General features: G+C 35.0%; 1 protein-coding gene across 6 annotated transcripts in view; it reads right to left on the bottom strand.

Annotated features, from left to right (window-relative positions):
• The window catches only part of CADPS (calcium dependent secretion activator), a gene marked incomplete at both ends in the record, with an annotated part of 451,066 nt that overhangs the window by 170,321 nt on the left and 259,836 nt on the right, over positions 1 to 20,909 (bottom strand). For 5 of the 6 annotated variants that reach the window (XM_081320037.1, XM_081320036.1, XM_081320040.1 and 2 more), the window contains 2 exons: positions 1,366 to 1,553; positions 10,267 to 10,403. In XM_081320037.1, the coding sequence (XP_081176163.1) occupies positions 1,366 to 1,553; positions 10,267 to 10,403 (325 nt within the window). The remainder of the gene's footprint in view (positions 1 to 1,365; positions 1,554 to 10,266; positions 10,404 to 20,909) is intronic. The other variant, XM_081320041.1, reaches the window with a different exon arrangement.

Raw genomic sequence — 20,909 nt, 5'->3', positions numbered from 1 at the left:
AATGGACGTGATTGTCAAACTCTGAAACAAGTTTGAAAGTATAAAAAAGTTTTTTTTTTTAAAAAAAAGCAATCTCAGTTTGAATTTAACTCTGATCTGTTACAGCAAGGTTAACTGGCATAACAAGGCAGATGCAATAAATGTTGAGTCTATAAGCATGCAAGTCTCAATACAAAGGGAATCTGATGCAGCCTAAAACATGGGCCATCCATTATCGCTAAGGCATTTAGAAATGGTGGCTTTAGGATACAATGGCAGCTTCCTCGGTCCAATCAAAGTAAAAGAGGTATATAAAATTGCTGCACACCGTTATGCTGGTGTGGAAGGAATTCTGTGTTCTCGTTAGTCTGTAATCATGATGTAGAAGCTTAAGAAGTAAGCAGAATGAACATATTGGATTACAGAAGTTAATGCATTTTCCAAGTGTTCATCCCACACAAAGAAGGGGATAGGGATGAGGCTATGTCTTCGAAACCCTGACTCCAAAATCTTTTTCTTTTTCTTTGTAATTTTGTGTCTATTATATATTAAACTGTGAAGAGATTTTATGAGCATTTAGTTGATCTCCATGAGTTAAGATCTCATAAAGTATTATTCCTGTTGACAAACCCCATGCAGCACAAAATGTTCTTGTGTAACTTTATTTTCTCTCTTAAGTCCTGCAAAGTATTTGAGAGAGTCCTTAAATTATTGCTAAGGATCTGAAGAAAAGGAAGACAGCTACTACATCTCATTTACCTTTTGCATCTTATTGTGATGCAATCAAAGGATTCAAATGTCTACAAATTCTTAACTGATTGAATATTTTTTCCAGGTTTTGAGTTTTTCTCCATCATTCTCAAACCTAAAATATAATTCTTGAACCAAATGCAGTGCAGAAATTATTTACAAGAGCATCAAAAGTGAGCATTTGTTGTACTCCCACAATTACTAAAATAAAAAAAGATGAGAAGTTCTTAATCTGCATTTTTATATTGATTTAGCACATCCAATTCCTTATCTCAATAAATGAATTTATTCAACTGTTTCTTCTTTGGCAGAATTCTTTAATTTATGGTTTTTTCAAAGTGATGCAAGTATTGAAAGGTCTGAATCCAGATGGACTTCAGTTTTCTTTGGTTACTTTTTTTTTTAGACAAGAACTAAATACTATTTCCCATATAGTAAAGAACGTAAATTATGAGTATAGTTATGCATTATCCAAAGAAACCAGCATTTGTTCGATCTGTATACCTTCCTTCCTCTGTACACCGCCCCGAGTCCCTCGGGAGAAGGGCGGTTTATAAAAACTAATAAATAAATAAATAAATAAATTTCAAAAAGCAACATTACCAAAATGGCTGAGACACACCTGGTCCACCTTACCTGTTACCATGAACATGTGATGCACAAAAGGCAAAACTGTAGTGTAGTAAGGTGGGGTCAATCATTGCTCCGTTTTCTGCTCTTTCAAGCAAATCACCAAGGTAGCAAAGATGCCTGTGACAGCCTCTGACTCCGTTACGTGCACAGTATTCATCTAGGACAAAGACTTGGCCAGGGCTAAACCAGCCCTGTAGGTAAATAGAGAAAGTTTGTGTCAAATGTAGATTTTTTAAAAAAAAGACACACCAGACCACAATTTATGAAAATGAAATTAGGAATGGAAATGAAATATTTATGTTGAATACATAAATTAAAACAGGAATGTTTAGAAGCCATCCAGCTTTGTACAACTAGATTTTGGTTGGAAAAATCAACTTGTCCTTTTCTTGATATCGTCATGTAAACCCAATTTTTTATAGGTGCACCTTCATACCCTACTGAGATATGGAACTTGTTCTAGTTGCGTTATTTGCTTCTCCTGCCCCTTCACACTATGGATGTCTGTTTTTGTGGACAATTGAAGTGGTGAGTCAGTGACTTGTAAGTGGAATATCACAACATTGATGTCTACATTACAAAGGAAATCTTGACCAATCTACTGGAAGAACCTAAGTGAAAAGTAAAATATCATCTCACCCAAACAATGCTAGAAGTTTTAAACAACGAAACATGAATTATATCTATGTATGAAACAGTGCTGTTAATGTACAAATACTCAATTAGCTCCAAACTTTATCATGCTTAGAACAGAGCACTGAAATCAACAGATCAAAATAATCCAGCATATTGCTTAGCTATGAAAGAAGAGATTTCTATATAAGAACTTTTTTCTTATTACAGAAATAAATTCTCTAGTAAGCAGCAATAGTCATGGCACATATTTTGTTCTCTACAGATAAATGTGCTTTTGTGGGAAATGGAATAGCGCCTCTGGCCCTAACACTGTTCTTCATGCATTTTGATATCCTGTTCTATATGGAAGTCTGCAAACTAAAGTGCACATACATGGTTGCATGATAGTCACTACAAATGTGGAAGGTAAATATCTTAAATAATATCTATTTGGAGTGTGGGGTGTGAGAATGGCAGATATTCATATATGAATGGGTTCTGGAGTGTATTAACAATGGGGATTAGGTCAACAACTGAGAGACAGGATTTCATAGAAAAAGTGGGTCAAAAACTAATACAAATATATCTCTTAACTTCATTATGGCTCAGTGTTTTACTGTATATGCCAATGTGAAGACCATAGAGCAGTGATGGCAAAGCTTTTAGAGACTGAGTGCCCAAACTGCAACCCAAAACCCACTTATGTATCATCGGGTGCCGGGTGGGCATGGCCCTTTGGGTGGGCATGGCTGCAGTGTTAACAGCAGACTGGGTGGGACTAAAAACTTCAATCAATCAATTCCAACTTTGAGAGAACTTTTTTTCCCCATGAGAAGTTGCAATTGATTGATTGAGCCTTTTTTTGTGTACATGGTGGCGGAGGCCTAAAGTGAAAAGGTGTTATAAAACCCAGCTGAAGGCCTAGGACTGGGGTGAAGGCATGCATGCCCACAGAGAGGGCTCTGCGTGCCACCTGTGGCACCCGTGCCATAGGTTCACCACCACAGCCATAGAGAATAGCTGAAGGATGACTGGAAGTTGTTTTTTTACTTTGGATTATTATAAATACAGAGTCATTATAACCTCAGCAGCCCATCCTGTTTATTGTTTTAGCTGAACAATTGACAAGGGCAGTTGCACATATTACGAAGTATTAGAATACTGAAGTTTCAAGGTTACGCAGGAACAAATTAACAATAGCGTATCCTTATGGATCTATCCTAGCATGTCACAGCACCAGACTATCATTTTGTAAAACGGGAAGCCTAATTAGAGGAGATTGCCATAACAGCTTATCAGGTAGATTTTTTTCTTACCTAACGTGAAACTCTGTAAATAGAATTCAAAAGAATTCCAGGAGCAGATTGAAAAATAATCAGTATTGATAGAGACACTGAGCCATTGACAAGACATATCTTTCTAATGCTTCAAAACTGCAAACTCTTTCTTCTTTTAATTGAAAAGTTCCTGCGGCGACTAGATCAGTGCCCTGCCCCTTTAGGCAACTTCTTTGCCACCCCATCTGGCACCCCAAATGCTACGTCTTTGAAATGAAGCCGCTGTGAAAAGATTAAAATATATTTTCTACCACTCGGATGACACCAAATCCTTTCTGGATGCCAAAATGCTACTGTTGAGGAGAGTCGAAGAAATATCAATTAAGAACTCCATCGAAGGATTTGCTTATCGTTGTTGGGCCAACTCCAGAACAGATTGAAAAGGGATTAAAATAATGAGGGGCAGAATCAAAGGCATGGAAAACAGACATAGTTCCTTTTATTACGCCTATTGCCAGAAAGCGCATGTGTGAAAAAAATGAAGATGCTGACGGAGGATAAGTGAGGCTATGGCTTCTCAAAAGCAACCTTTTTTTCTTTCTTTATGTCGTTTCAAAAGAACTCCTGGAATTTTGTATTTAGGTGAAGGCTCAAACAAAAACATTTTCCTTACTTAAGAAAAATCCAGTTGGTTTTGTTTTTCTCATAATATTTTGGCAAGGTAGAAGGGGGGGGGGTAAAATAAAAAATACCTCTCCCCCTCTGGAAGTGATTTCCAGGAAAAAAAAAGAATTGAGTATTCCAGAAAACTATGGTAGGGAAAAGCTACAACTGAAGATGCTCAAAGACAAAAATATTGCTAAAATTGCAGCCAACTGTATTTGTGTGCCTATTCTAGAGAAAATAGTTGTACAGCAACATTTCTCACCAATTCAAATTCCCACCAAGTGCCTCCTAGTTAATCTAAGGGGGAATTTTCCCCCTTAAAGAGTACTTCAAAATCACATTTAAAGATGGTTTTTTTTCTTTGCTTTTTTCTAAAGCACAGGGACAATTAGGCAACTGAATATACATTTGAACTAGTTATGGCTATACTGTGAAATAGATCCACGGAGAACTGAAACTTTTGTCAGAATTCAAGCTAAATTATCGGAGTTAAGCAGCCAGCAACCCCTGTGAAAATCACAACAAAAGGAAAAAAGAGGAAGGAATAATAGCAAGCCCATTGGTTGATCAAAATGTCTCAAGTTGGTTTTGTGTTGTGTTCTGTATTTGTTAATCAATGCTGTTCTTTAATTTTTGTTTTCTTCTTGCTCCTTACTGCAAGCTTTTTTTTGAGTTGTTTGTTTGTGTTGAATAATTCTCAGTCTACCCCTTATTCACGTTTTATAACCCTGCTCTCTTACTCAAAATTAGTATCTGGGACATTTTTATCTCTCATCAGAGACTCTGACAAGTCAGTCTCATCGCAAGATGCCATGTGAGACTGAACTGCAGACGTATCTTGCAAAGAAGCCTAGAGGCAGTTACACACCCACAGGAAGGGAGTGCTTTACTTATTTATTTTTATTTAATCAATTCTTACAATCACCCATCTTCCTCCCAGAGGAACTCCAGACAATGTACAAATAAAATATTTGTACAATAAAATATAAAGACAAAAGATCTACACAAAATTTTTAAAAGGCAAGGGATGAATTAAAAATCAGTGTTAAAGTTACTTAAAAAGTGGGGGAAAGAGTCACCCAAACCCCAGAGTCCAATAATCTGGCCCTGCTTTCACACCAGAAGCCAGGGCTAATGGACTCTATCTCAAGATTAAAATAATTTAGGAAAGGAATGGTTAATCTGCAACTTAAGAGCTGCACATATCAATCTGCCTAATTTCACAAGGACACAGCTCTGTTTTCCAAAGCCCTTTGTGAGCTACCAGTTTCAATTCTTGAGAATGACGTGAGAGAAAGAGAGAAGGGATTGTGAAGAAAATGAACAGTAGGTGATCCTATCTATCTACTTACTATTTAGAAATCATCTCCCCCCCCCCCGCAAAAGACACGGGAACCTACTAGAAACCAAAAAGGACATCAGCATGACATTGACATGGCATCGTTTTCCATTCTGTGCCTATGCTTGCAGATTATCTCCAAGGGGTTAGGGGCCTTGACGATCAGAGTGATGGGGTAAACATAACTGAATTATAGCCACAGCAATTTATGGGGTTCACAGATTGTTAACTGCATTGCCAAAAGCCAACTTGGAACACAGCATCTTGAGCAAATGAACTTTATGCTAGTCAACAATTCATGTTCAATTTAAAAAAAACCCCTCTCATTTGATGCAAGAATGAAGTCATTTTAAAAAGAAATTATAGTAAATTTCATCTTCGTGACATTCCTAAAAATTGAAATATTGTTTGAGTTCTTCTGTTTCCCAGTTTTTTTAATTTAGAGTTGTGTTTAAATACAGAAATTAACAACAGCAAAAATCATGTAAAGTGACAGTTTAGTTTTTGACATCCTGCTTTCCAATTAAATAATAATAAAAAAAAATCACAGATACTTCTGAATGAGTAAATTAAAACAGACTCCGTGGCCCAATTTTCTAGTACTTCCGCTTGAGTATTGATGACTTTTTTCATTTAAATGGAGACTCTAGAAGGTGCAGCAATCATGACATTACAACAAAACCTGCATTCTTCCAGTCTACAATACAGCTCAATTCAGACTATTTCAGGGTAAATTTTCATAAAATCCTATTATTTTTGTTTGATTTAATTATTAAAGAGAGCCAGCTGCTCTCTGCACCTTCTAGAGCAGCAAAATTGAATACACCAGTCTTGTATGGCAAATCTGCAAAGCGTAAAGGTACAAATAATACTTACACAGGAAGGGAGCAAAGCCAATGTTGGACAGCATAGGCCTTTTCTAAATCATTGTTTGCAGAGAGCAACTCAAAGAACCCTGTGGCTATGAAAACTGTGACAGGAAGTTTCAGTCAATGGTGCCAACAACACCTCTGCTTCCCCTTCCAAATGCTTTTCCATGCCAAAAACTGTTGCCTTTATGTTATCTGTAATGAGTCAATTTCTTTGTTTTCATAGAGAATTCCGCTTCTGTCAGACTGTGGGAAATCAAGTCAGACTGTACATCATGGGCTTGAGAAGGAGAAACGATGCTACTTTGGGGAGGTCTATCAGTCTTCAATGGATGACTTATGAAAAGTTGTCAACAACATGAACCACAGCAAAATGAGCCAAGACACAGTTTGCAATTTACATGGAGGGAAGTTAACATGTGTTCATCTTTAAAATCCCACACAATTCTTTCCTTTTTTGGAACAAATTGACAAGATCATCTTCTACATTCTAAATTCAGGATTTTAAAGCCACCCCTGTCCCTTCAGCTGCCCCCTATATAAATTCTGCACTAAAAACTGATTTGCAGAAATTCCCTTATACGTGAGCAGATGTGATCTCTGGCAGAGAAATGGCAATCTGGTCATTTTGAGTGAACGGGATTAGAGTTAAAAGGAACAAAAGGAGAATGCAATGTGAAGCAGATTGCTCCAGAATCAGAGACCTGGGATGAAGATTATGTTGCTGGATGCCAGCTTGATGAATGAGGGAAAATTGACTGGGACTTGAGCCCCCTGAGATGTGGGAATCAATTCAGATATTCCATGCCAGGAGACTGATAGAAACAAATGGCTGCCAAATGCTGAAGGTTCCTCCCTCAAATTAAATCCAGGGAAAAGCAAGAACTTCTTGGTCACCATCCCATTGATCAGTCTCCCACCAGAAATTCAGATGGCTCCATCATTTCTGAAATTTAGAAATATCTAAAAAAATTAACTGGTTCTAAAGAGCATGCATTTATGCTCTCTCTCTCTCTCTCTCTCTCTCTCTCTCTCTCTCTCTCTCTCTCTCTCTCTCTCTCTCTCTCTCTCGTAAACCTATTACCATTGTTCTGCCTGTTATAAAAATTTGCAAAAGGTTTTGAAAGTTTAAAGGATTATTATGTTTGGTGTTTCTTGTGTTAGGATCAGTTTGTTTGTTTTATTGTGTGAACAAACCAACCAATGAAATTAAATCTATAGAAATTGATGTAACATAGTCCTGACAGGTGCCAATCCATGAAATTTCTAAAAATTGATCACAGGCAATTTTCTTACATTAAATGCTAGTTAGTTAGGCCCACTGAACTGGGCTTGACACTTGATGGCTGCTTCAACAAATTTTCATCATCTCAATCTAATTCCAGCACACTTCTGTAGCTGTTCCAATGAGAATAAGGTAATCTCTTTGAAACTATCTTCTATTTTATCTGCCGTATTCACTTCTATCTCTGTCAATCTGGTAAAGCAAAATTGTGTTTTTTTAGACTGTCATTGGCTTGCATCACGTGGCCAAAGCAGTGAAATGGGATGCTATTATGGTATATGGCCAGAACTGTTATTTCTGACTGGCACAACTATCTATAATAATGGATATGCACTTTTATTGATGGTGATGAAAAATTAGTGCATCTCCTTAGAGACACCCCAAAACAGGGAGTTTGTGTCCTAATTGATGACTGCTGGACATCTTAGCTAATGTTTCTATTTTTGCTGTAAATTAATAGCTAGAATTACTCGCAACAAGGTACATATTTCTGTGAACGTCACTGTTTAACTTCTACTCAACTAATTCAGTTAAGAGGAGCTATGTGTTTCCTCTATTAATGAAAATAAGATTTGTCTGGAGACTTTACAAGAACGTAACAACTTCTTATGGAATTTTCTAAACTTTAACAGTGGTTTCGCTTTTATTTTGTCTTTCCATCATCAATCCTCACACTGCAATTCTAAAGTTAGTGTGGGAAACTTATAGAGCAGTATTTCTCAACCTTAGGCACTTTCAGATATGTGGACTTCAATTCCCAGAATTCCTCAGCCCCTGCCCTGGCAAGATTTCCCAATTGAAGTCCAGATAATTGATGTAGTAGGCCAAGATTGAAAGACATTACTATAGACATAGACCTTATGTGACATTTCTGAGGCTTTGACATAGTTCTAGGACCCTTATTGACAGGTACTGTACTCCTTGACCTACAATAAGTCACTTAGTGACCATTCAAAGTTAATACGGAACCCCACTTACAATGTTACAACCCAGTTCTGAAGGCTGACCCCACATGGTCACATGGCTGTATTTTAGATGCTTAGCAACTGGCCTGCAGCATCTTGCAGTCATGTGACCATGATTTACACCATTTTTAAATAAAACCTAGCATATGCTTCTGGTTTCTGGCAAAAGAAACCCCATAGTGAACAATGGGTTGGCTTAACAACTGGGGCATTTGCTTAATGACCACAGCATTCACTTAATGAATGCATTCACTGCAAAAAAAAAGGTTACAAAATCCAGGCTGTCACAAGATAATCTGTTTTATGGCTGTTGCAACTTGTGGTTATAAGTAGTAGGCTTATGAAAAATTTGGTCTAGTAGTTAAGGCATGGAAAAGTTTGGTCTACTGGTTAAGGCACATTTTAAGGGAGAATGTATTTAATGTTATCTTCTTTTGTTATTTAATTATATTTCTACTGTATTTTTGTTTTCTGTTCTCGCTGACAGCTTCTAAACATTAACATCAATATCTTTCATTCTATGAATGGGCAACTTTTAAATCATGTGAATATTTGTTGAACAGAGGAAGTATAAAAGTTGCAGTAACAACTTATGGCAAAATGTAGGTAACCTCTTACTCCATGAGTGCTTATGATCTAAAATCTCTTTTTTTTAACAGCTTAAGTAATTTTTAAACTTGGAATAAAAGAACTCTCAATAATAGTTCTTATATGCATTACTGCACTTTCTCCAGAATGTGTTAAATCTACCCTGCTGCATTTGGGGTCCTTTGCTGAAGAATGCACTGTCTTTTTCTCCAAAATCTCACTGCTGACACCAGTGCGCCTCTCCCAGTCCTACCAGTATCCACTATTTCAGACTTGAGAAATGAGAGGCAATCCTATTTAGATATTTTTAATGCTAACGTATGAGGAACCAGAGCATAGTCCAAACCAAACCAACAGATCATAGAATCTTGGTAAGTATCCATCTAAATTAAGTTATGAAAGAAATCATCATTCACTTTAGTTCACGCCTTCAGCTGTTGAAATAAAAGTGTTTTGTAGCTTTTACAATGACAAAAAATTTAAAAAATATTGTTTTGAAAATTTAACTTTCACCACAAAAGTACAGAGTTTAAAATTACAATTCCTTTCCCAATTTCTTGGAAGAAAGCACCACTATTTTCAAATTACTAAAATAATTAAGATTATAATAATTTGTTTATAAACAACAAACATTTTAATACTGGTATACCAAATATTAAGTAATTTGCCAATATATTTAGGGATTCCAAATAATGCTGACAGATAACATTGCATAATGTTGAATGGCCAACGTAATGATCTTTTATCCTTCTATTATCACTGAAATCTATCTATCTATCTATCTATCTATCTATCTATCTATCTATCTATCTATCTATCTATCTATCTATCAATCTATCTATCTATCTATCTATTAATCTATCATGTCTACCAATACCAGTAAGAAATTCTGAGTTTATTTGGATTTTGTTGCAAGCTAAATGGGCTGATTTAAGGTCTAAAAATCAAATAAGGATTGAATGTATTACAACTGCAAGCCATATTTATTCTTTGCAATCTTTAAGTTCATGTACAGGAAGACTCGATCTGAAGGATCTCTCCAGTTAGAGTAGTCTTTCTAATAAACATATTTATTGTGGCCAAGATCTGTTGATTCTGCCAGATATTTTGTACTGCACAAAAAATAGTTGCTACTTCAATAGGGGGTATTTTTGAGATCTCTTGGGACCAAATTCAAACCTGAAGGAAGCAGGCATTTATTTCAACTGACAGCTGTTTCCACTGACAGTTGCACACACTATCAGAAGATCAGACATTAGTGCTCAGGGTTTACATTGCATAGACCAAAGAATATACTTGCCAGACAAGAATAGGAATCATTAAGTCTGTGGTCCAAAGTGAGGCGCTGAAGCATCTCAAAAAGGGCAGCGTGGTCAAAATTACAGGGATTGGAAGAGATAAATTCATCCATGCCATGCTTTTGAGCTCTATCTGCATCTGTTCATTTATACATATAGAGAAAGACACAATTTAGAAAAACATTGTGTTTGATGTACCAAAAATATAACATGATGCATGAGAACTAAGTTGCTCTGTAGCATTTATTTGAATTTCAGGCTCAAAAGCCTTAATTAGATTTATTCTTCAACTTCCATTGTCAACTTGCAACACTTATGGAATGGCTTATATTGCCAAAGGTACTAGAATCATAATCTTATTTACCAATTACTGGATTGCATTTACTTCATATTTTGACAAAATAACAAAGAAAGTTATTAAATTTTCTGCTTCAAAAAAATAAAACAACTCTAATCAAAATGTATTGTCCATAAAACAATGTTGGGATTCCTATATTCCACAAATTCCTACTTTTCATTTCAAAATAATGAGTAGAACCTGTTGTGAATCCATTCTGAGTTGGTCACCAGGACCAGAGGTTTAGTTTTCCGAGCTTTTGGACTTGTGCTGGATCTCATCCTCAGGGAACTTCTTTCTCACCAGAATGTGTGCTTTGGGCTAGTCTATACATTGTATTTATATGATTCCCAGTTGCGTGTGGCTTTAGTACAGGGGTCTTCAAACTTGGCGACTTTAAGACTTGTGGACTTCAACTCCCAGAATTCTTCAGGCAGCCAGGGCTGGCTGAGGAATTCTGGGAGTTGAAGTCCACAAGTCTTAAAGTCGCCAAGTTTCAAGACCCCTACTTTCGTAGAACCTGTCTTTTTAAGGAAAGGAGGATCATTATATTGTCTTAAATTTAATATATTTGACAACAGATGAACCCATTTTAGCTTTAGGGAATCAAATAGCACCTGTTAACTGTTAACTAAGTGTTAAATAGTTACCTGTTAATAACCCTAACCCAAGTTGCACTTATTTTAAGCCTCAAGATTTACTTTTTCCTTGAAAAATATTAAACAGCAAGGAAGGGCTTTCCTCTAAAAGTATGGAAGTGTAATGGCAGCGCATAGCTTTGTTTTCATGATTGACAATTGAATGTATAAATGGAATGAGTGTAGAAGTTGAATACTAACTTCTGCTTCCTTTTTTGGAAGAGAAAAAAAGAACCAACATGGAACTGGGTATGGTTTAAGCCTATTGGGTGTCAAGTCAGGTATCACTTAATGGCACTTAGGAGCCTAAACTTCAGTTTATGGGGATTTCTGGGAGTTGAAGTCAATACATTTTAATGTTGTGATATTGAGAAACACTGATCTAAAATATTACCCTACAAGAATTAATTTAGAAAAGTAAACAATTCAGGAGAGAAGTGCAGACAGGAATGTGGTTTCAAAGAGATGTTCCAATCCTGATTCAAATGTTTCATTCAGTTACGAGGGAGGAGATCCAAAATTCCTTTTTCCCATTGACTCTGCCACTAGAGATCTTCTTGTTGTTGTTTTAAAAATCCTTAATAAATAAAGGAGGAATTAAATCCCCACTTTTTAAAACCAGTCTTCTAGAGTCTTAAGAGCAGTAGACAAGCTGAAAAGCACTATATATATATATATATATATATATATATATATATATATATATATATATATATATATATATATATATATATATGTATATGTATATATATATATATATGTGTGTGTGTGTGTATATATATATATATATATATATATATATATATATATATATATATATATATATATATATATATATATATATATATATATATAAAATTATATCAATTCCTGGTTTCATATTTGTAATATAAGCTGAATATTTAACTGGATGCTGTCAATAGATTTTTATATAAGAGAGGAATGGATCCCCATGTAGGTATAGAATCTCCATGCACAGAAGCCCCAGTGACATCACATCTGTTATGATGTCATCGTCCAGCTGTCATCATTTTTGTCAGTTCTCACCACCCACCTCTGGATTCCCCTGTATTTGTACATCTAAACACCAATAATGATAAAGAAAAAAAATCTTAAAATGTCTTCTTAGAATTTAGCTACTGTGTGTGTCTCTGTGTGTAGGATTTCAGCCTAAATTATCCTGGCTTAATAAAATTGCAGATAAATCTGCAAATTTACTCTCCTTTCAAATGCAATCACTTCAGCATGATCCATTCTAACCTTGGGGTTCCAACTACCGTGCTCTCTTCAACAACCAATCAGATGGTTTCTATCTGTTTTGACAAATGATATCCTATCCCCCTTGTCCCTCTGGGACAACTTCAATTGAATTAATACAATGTGCTAATAAGAGTCTGCGGTGCTCCCCTACAATCTGTCTCCTTCCAAATTCAAGCCCTAAATACATAAAAAATAGCTGTATAGCTTTAATAAGCTGCATCAAGTTTTTTATTATTTTTTAAATAAATTTTGAAGTCTGTAGTGTTCAAATTTCCCTGAGAAGACTGCAAGCTGACAAATTGGCTGGAGGCCTTCTTTTGCCAGTTATGTTCAGATATATTTCATGACTTTTTCAATTATGAGACATGGTGTCTTGACAAGTCTGATTCCTTAATAAGGAAGTTGGAGTTAATGGGTTATGAGTTTAAAGGGTCCCTCCTTCTCCAAGTGGAAAGAATTATGACCTTAGAGGTATCACACTTCTTGAACTATGCTTTCCTTTTAATTATTCTGCCTTTTTTAGAACTCATTAAAAATAAACGAAGTGTTCGACATGCTTTTTTAAATAATAAAGAAAAAAAGCATATACAAGACCCTTTATCACTACATATGGAATGGAGGGGTACATTTGGCTTCAAGTATATGTGGAGTCACATGATCCTTTTCCTTTTGGCAGTAAAAACAGGACTTAAGAATGGAATCAATGCAAGGAATGGCTCAATTTCTTCAAGCTAAAAAGACCCAGCCTTGTAATGCTTATGTATGTCAATTAATCTAGACAGTCACTTGTCTGTAAGGTATAGATTCTCCTGCTTGAGCAGAGGACTGGACTAGAAGACCTCCATGGCCCCTTCCAGCTCCATTCCATTCCATTCCATTCCATTCCATTCCATTCCATTCCATTCCACTCTATTCTATTCTATTCTATTCTATTCTATTCTATTCTATTCTATTCTATTCTATTCTATTCTATTCTATTCTATTCTATTCTATTCTATTCTATTCTATTCTATTCTATTCTATTCTATTCTATTCTATTCTATTCTATTCTATTCTATGCCTTAACCTAGCATTATTCTAGACCACTGGTTCTGCCTTCCTTTAGAAGAGCCAACCTTGCTAATAAGCAAAGTTGAGACTCTGCCTGAAATAATTCCCTGCTATTTCTATACTTTCTCACATGTGTGTCTTGAAGATCTAGATCAGTGCCATCAGGCCTTGGCTCTAGAAATGATCTTAACTGTCTTAAGGCCCCAATTTCAGGCAAAAACTAGACAACCACCATATTATGTGGTAACACAGCAGTGAGTTGATGCAGTCTAAATCAAAACTAAATAGCTTATACAGAGCAATGGATATGTGTGGATCATGGAAGCAACCTTCCTCAGCCTGCTGAATTGCAGTAGATGTAATTCCCAGATTCCTGGCCATAACCTTTAGCATTCTTCATGTCACCAATGTTTCAAACACTATATGGCAACATCTGCAGAAGTGTCAGGGAATGCATAAAATGGGTTTGTGACTGCTTTGCACTCATTCACGCAAATGAGCTCAATGTGCAAGTACAGCAACTATGGTGATCAGAAACATCCAAGTTCTAAGATGGAGGGATGATGGGACATGTACATTGTGTGTACTTGTACATCTACATACATCTACATCCATATCCACATCTACATCTGCATCTATATCTATAGTATCTCTATCTACAGTCTGTGTCTCTCTCTCTCCCCTTAACCCATGAATAGCCTGTGTTTTCCTCAGTCTCAGGTCTCTTACAAAAGACCCAGAAGTTTGAAGATTCTGCAGCTGTTCCTAGCATTGCACTCTTTTGGACAGAGGAGTTATTATCTAGTGCCATAGAAAAAGAAATTGCAGTGTTTTGGAATATTTAGAATGTTTGTTGGACAATGAAATATTAATTAGCCACCTAAATGAAAAATGCTCATTCTTCTTGTCCCACCTTTAAATTTATTTATTTATTTATTTATTTATTTATTTATTTATTTATTTATTTATTTATTTATATCCTGTCTTTATTATTTTTGCAAATAACTCAAAGCGATTATCCAATACATCTTCCTAATATAAGTATAAATATATGAACATGTTGTTTCATGGTGTTTCTTTGGCTTACATTTGTAGCAAGTGGTGATTTGGATGGAATGGAATAAGAGCCTTTCACTCAAACATTTTTCTGTCTAAGAAAAACAAGAAAAACATCTAATCCAGACATCTGTCTCTTTTTATTCTTTAATTCTGCTGCAATTTATATTACATGTGGAGCCAGTGATTTTAATATACTCCCTCACAGCTATTATTCAAATATATTCAGTAGTTTGAAAAAAATATTCTAACCAATTGTCAAAAAGAATTAGATCATTTTTGTCAATATAAAAATATATAAATAGATTGTAGACATCTTAGATAATTACTGATCACATCAAGTGTTTTGATTGTTCTAAAAAATCCTGAAATCATCTTTTTGACAGCATATATAAAGGTATACTTCTACAGTCATGTATAAACTTTTCCATTGTAATTTTCTTATTTAAAGCTCTTTAAAATCTATATGGCTTAAAGCTTTTTTCTTTCTTTCTGTATTTACAGAAAATGTTTAAAGAAAAATATATTCACTAGAATACTTTTTGTTTTATAATCTGAATGTATCTCCAGTCCAAATAATAGAAGAATGATATTGCTCCATTAAAACTTCTAATTATAGCTATAGATTTAGCTATTCATTCTGGCAGTATTCCTCTCTATTGTGAGGCTGAGTTAGTTATGTGGAATTTCTGTTGCTAGAATGAGAAAAACAAACAAAGAAAGAAAGAAAGGAAGGAAGGAAGAAAGAAAGAAAGAAAGAAAGAAAGAAAGAAAGAAAGAAAGAAAGAAAGAAAGAAAGAAAGAAAGAGAATTCTATTTAGAATTTGTTTCAACAGGATCCAGATGGAAAGGCAATATAGCTTTACACTGCCAGCCAATGGAACATACCGATGAATGATCTGACTTGGTATAACACAGAGAATATACAGAGTATTATTAATGATGCTTCGTGTACAAGTATGCAACTGGAAAGCTAAACTGTTTTCAAGAAGATTCTTTAAAAAAGAATGAATTCCTCCAACCATGTATTATAAAATGGTTTTAAAAGAGCCACAAATTTTGTGCGATCTATTCATCAAAGTAGATATAAGTGCCTTTCCATTAATTTTATTGATTTCTGATTTTTTTAGATTAGCCTTAAGAATAGGTGCAAAACCATGCACAAAACTTGTGCTATGAAGGCTACAAAGTACTTATTTCTCTGAGAGCTTTTTAATTTGCAGCTTTGTTTGAGCTGAAATAGCAAATGAGCATCCAAATAAATTTTTTGGAACAGATTTGTTTATAATAGAATGATCCAAAACACGACCAACAATCGTCCAATTGTAAAGTAAAAGGTGACTTTGTATTTTATTCATCTGGAAAATGTGTGCTTGTCATATCTGCTTGACGTTAAAAGAATGAACTTATGGTTTGGACAGTAACAAACAATGACACTAGTCAACCTCATCAGGAGACATGAAATAAAGGGATGACAATGATTGATGGCAGTTACTCATTTAAAGAGATCTCCAGAAGATACTTTATTGGCAGAAGGGAGTGTGGCAACTTTTTTTCCAATGTTCTTAACTCTTTGTTGGCTCTGCACATTTGTGGATGAAGGGGTGGAAAAAGTGAAGGCTAAACCAAACCTTTTGTAGACACAGTTATCTTCCTTTACAGTATTTTCAGTGAATAGATCAATAAAAAGTAACTACTGGATAATAAAATATCAGAGCAAAATATCTGAGAACACTTTTGCCTATTGCAGTGTTTGTCTACTGTTAAAAAAATCAAGTCTTGTAATCTCTAAAATAATAATACATTTATAATGTTATAATTGATACTTTACTCTATTTGAAACAAATAGATACCATTGCAAATCTGTAAATCTTTACTGTAGCATGTGGTCCTTACATTTTCTGGTGAATACCTTACATGTTCAAAATCATGCTCAGATTTTGAGAGGAAGGAATTTAAGTTGTAGGTATAAACATTGCATCTAAAAATACCACATATTATTTGGGATTGGGACATTAAAATAAATGTAATCAAATTCCTATTTCTCTTGCTGTTTTAGAGTGCACTATAATCTTATCTGAGGGACGCGGTGGCTCAGTGGGTTAGGACGCTGAGCTTGTCGATCAGAAGGTCAGCAGTTTGGCAGGTCGAATCCCGAGTGCCGCATAACAGAGTGAGTGCCTGTTACTCATCCCAGCTTCTGCCAACCTAGCAGTTCGAAAGCACGTAAAAATGCAAGTAGAAAAATAGGGACCACTACGGTGGGAAGGTAACAGCGTTCCGTGCGCCTTTGGCGTCTAGTCATGCCGGCCACATGACCACAGAGACATCCTTGGACAAGCGCTGGCTCTTCGGCCCCTAGAGTCGGAAACGACTAGCACGTGTGTGCGGGGATACCTTTACCTTTACCTTATAATCTTATCTATTTATTCTATGTATTATAGAATGGATTAGTATTCAATTTTGAGTTTTTGATAAATCTGCCCATGTTTTTCTACTCCCTATGGCAGGGTTTCTCAACTGTAACAACTTTGAGATGCCTGGGCTTCAATTCCTATAATATCCCAGCCAACTTCCTGGGTGGGGAATTCCGAAAGCTGAAGTCCAGACAACTTTAAAGTTGCTAAGACTGAAAAAAAACAACTGCCCTATGGTATAAAGAAGTATACTGATTTACACTGTATTTGTTTTGAAAGCTTTTTAAAATAATGAATAGAGCTATCAGTTACTAAATTATAATCAAATTATATTCAGAACTTAGTGGCTGATAGTTTTAATAGTTTCTAAATGAACACAATAATCCATTCAAAAAATGGATTTTCAGAAAGAAAAAGTATAGCAGTTGTCACCTTTTAAAATGTTTGGGGATAAGACAGTTTTCTTTTTCTGCGCTGCTATTAAAAAAGGCCCAAAGAGTGATTTACAATATACCGTATTTCAAATCCACGGAAAATATGTGCAAACTGAATTTATGTTTTAATACTGTATTATACCATAATGTTGTAGTATCTGCAAGTTGACAATACAAGAAAACTTAGCAATGTTCTCATGAAAGAAAAAAATATAGACCTGAAGCAACTAAAAGCACACACATTGTTGAAAATAAAACAGTTAAAGAGGGTAGGAATGCATTCTAAGGCAACATACATATACTGCGATCAAACCAGAATTCATTCAGTCATTTAAAAAAAAAAGAAAAGGAAAGGGGAAAAAAGAAAGAAGGGGGGGAAAAAAAGAAAAAAAAGAAGGAGGGAAAAAAAAGAACAATTTTAAAAAGAAATGATATATTCTATCAAAAATCTGCACTATTCCTCCCCGCCAACTCATAAACAAAATGAATTAAAGAAATTACATTTGCTAGAAGGGATGATGAAATTCTGCCTGGGATCCAAAGTATGAGAAAGAAAGAAAGAAAGAAAGAAAGAAAGAAAGAAAGAAAGAAAGAAAGAAAGAAAGAAAGAAAGAAAGAAAGAAAGGAAGGAAGGAAGAAAGAAAGAAAGAAAGGAAGGAAGGAAGGAAGGAAGGAAGGAAGGAAGGAAGGAAGGAAGGAAGGAAGGAAGGAAGGAAGGAAGGGGAAAAAGAAAAAAGAAAAAGAAAAGAAAGAAAAAAAAATAAAAGGAGTATTTTTTCCAGGGTCAGGAGGAATGAATCCACCTACTCCATTTCATATTTGCATTCAGAATACTCCAGATACATATTTGCCAGCTCTTGTGACCAACAAAATTATAGTTTTAATTCCCTCTTAAGTAAAGGTGCACTCACCATTTGTTTGAGGAACAGCTTTTTGAATATGAATAAAGAATTAGTACAAGTATTGTTTCTTTAAACGTTAACCTAGAGGTAAAAAACTCCCAACTTTGCTTAATTAGAAAGCATTTTCAGCTCGTCTTAAAAACCAAACCAAACCCAAAAAACAATCAAAATCAATCCTCCAATATCACTAGGGAAAAAAAAAATCCAACGAAGAATAAAATGACAGATTCTCTACTTTGTTTTTTAAGCGTTGCTCCGCTATGAGTGATATATTTGAAATTGCCTACTATATATACATTCCTTTCTGAATGAATTTTCTAGAAATGGGAGGGACGGGAAGGTGAAAATGGGGTAAAGGAAGAAAGCCTATTGCGTCTAAGCTATTTCACCCTTAGGCAGGTGTGCGCATGTGTGCATACAGCTACACACACACAAACACTCACCAACTGCAATGGGATGTCCATCCAAAAGAACATCTCCCTAGTATCCATTTTTTTTTATAAAAAAAAGTGTGGATAAATGGGTCCTGTTGATGAATAAGGAATCGTCCTCTCACCCAAAGGGAATTTTTGTCACTCTACTCCTTTCGGATTTTTCTCCCTTTAATATGCTGCACCTTCCCTTATCACTTTTATGCTATCCTACCTTTCTACTCTTGGATGTGTCCAGTCTTAATATCATTCTGCTGTTGCATTACATCATGCTAATAATTGGAACAGGGATAAAGCAAAAAAAAAAAAAGAAAATAAAGGAAGAACAGTAAATTGCCAAAGTGCAGAATGATCTGTTGTCAGGCATTAAAGCAGCCAAACTAGATGTCAGTTCCATGAAAATAACAGCAAGGTAGGAGTTACAGTCTCATTGTGATGCTAATCCATGTTTACAACCTTCGGATGAAAAAAAAAACAAAACAAAACAACCCCCCCTCAAAAAAAAAAAATATCCAAAAAAAAAAGAGAGAAATGTTAATGGTTGACTTTTACTAAGAGGATCAGTTGATGCCAATATGGAAGCCAGGGAGAGAAGGCAATTATGCAAACAACACATGCACCCTAATTTCAGTATGGAAACTTATATTTCAAACCTAAATTCAGGAAAATAATATGAAGGGATTATACTACAAAATCTAAACATGAGAAAGATTTAAGAGGAGGAGGAGGGGGGGAAAAAAAGCACATTGCATATGTCAGATAATCGAGTGATTATCTGAGCTGTGCTAGCTACAGGGAAGCACTTACCCTTCAGTCCAGCTAGAAGTTAGCAGGGTAAGAAGGAACAAACCAGAATAACATAAAGACTAGCAACAAGGCTCAGGAAAGCAGACAGGAGTTCTAACCTAGCAGCTAGAGTACTTGGGTTCAAGCAAAAAATGAAATACAAAAGAAAAGAAAAAAAAAAGAAATATATATATATAAATTAAATACAAAGAAAAAAAAATACCAACAACAACATTTAATAGCTGAAATTGTTATGAAGCTTGAGAAACCTAGCCATATAAATATATAGATAAGTACATAAAAGGGTAAAAGAAACGATCACACAACTTATCAAAAACAACAGCGCATTTTTGCACGAGAGGTGACCAAGATAATTAAACAGAACATATACAATAAAACAAATGGAATAGGGGAAAAAAAAGAGAAGCAAAAATGATATGAGAAACCATCGCTGATCAATCTTTCATGTTTAAAATAACTTTTAAAAGTAATAAAAATGAAAGCTTGGCTGTGTATATGTATATATATATATATATATGTCTGTATGCATTTTGACTAATGCCAGTAATAAGATGAGACAGACAAATATTCATATCTCCAAATAAATAATTATTTAATGCCAGAAAAAGGTCATATATTACTTCAGACGTAAACAGCGAATACTTTGTGTTCCTTTTAATGAAAAACATATTTAAAGTGAAACTTTTAAGCTCCCATCCCATGCGCTCTAGAGGAAATAAGCACTGAATAGAGCAGAACTTTAAAATAACACCGTAGGACTGCCTTGTGATTTTTTTTTTTTTTTGGTTTAAAGCGAAACCCAAAACAAAACAAAATCCAAAACAAAACAAAACCCAAGAACAAAAATAGCTGCCTTTTTCCCCAAAGAAGGTTAAAAAAAACCCAGATGAATAGCAAGTTGTATTTTTGTATATTTAAAAATGTGTATTTTTAAATGCATACTATATTTAAAAATGTACGCTCCCCTTTCTATAAATAACAGTAATAAAAAAAAGATGTTTCATTCAGGCCTGGAGGGGACATTAAGCACTGCATAAAGTTTATATCTGTTAAGGCAAATTAGGAAGGAACCAAATGAATTCAGTATTATTCCCAATTTTCCCAACTGTAAAAATGTGTTGTTTTCAACTTTCTGTTTTACAGCTTCAGCTTAACACTGGGGTGTTTGCATGGTTTATTATTATTTTTCCCCTTCTGGCTGTTAACACAAAGCAGTTCTGCCATCTTTAGGCAATTTATGTAATCTATGGAAATATTAACCACAAGAAAAATATTAGACAAATGGAAACTGCTTTCAACATGTTCTTCCTTCA

The sequence above is a fragment of the Vipera berus genome, assembly GCF_964194415.1.
Source record: "Vipera berus genome assembly, chromosome: 2".
Classification (NCBI taxonomy): Eukaryota; Metazoa; Chordata; class Lepidosauria; order Squamata; family Viperidae; genus Vipera; species Vipera berus.
This window is presented reverse-complemented; position numbering and strand designations above follow the sequence as displayed.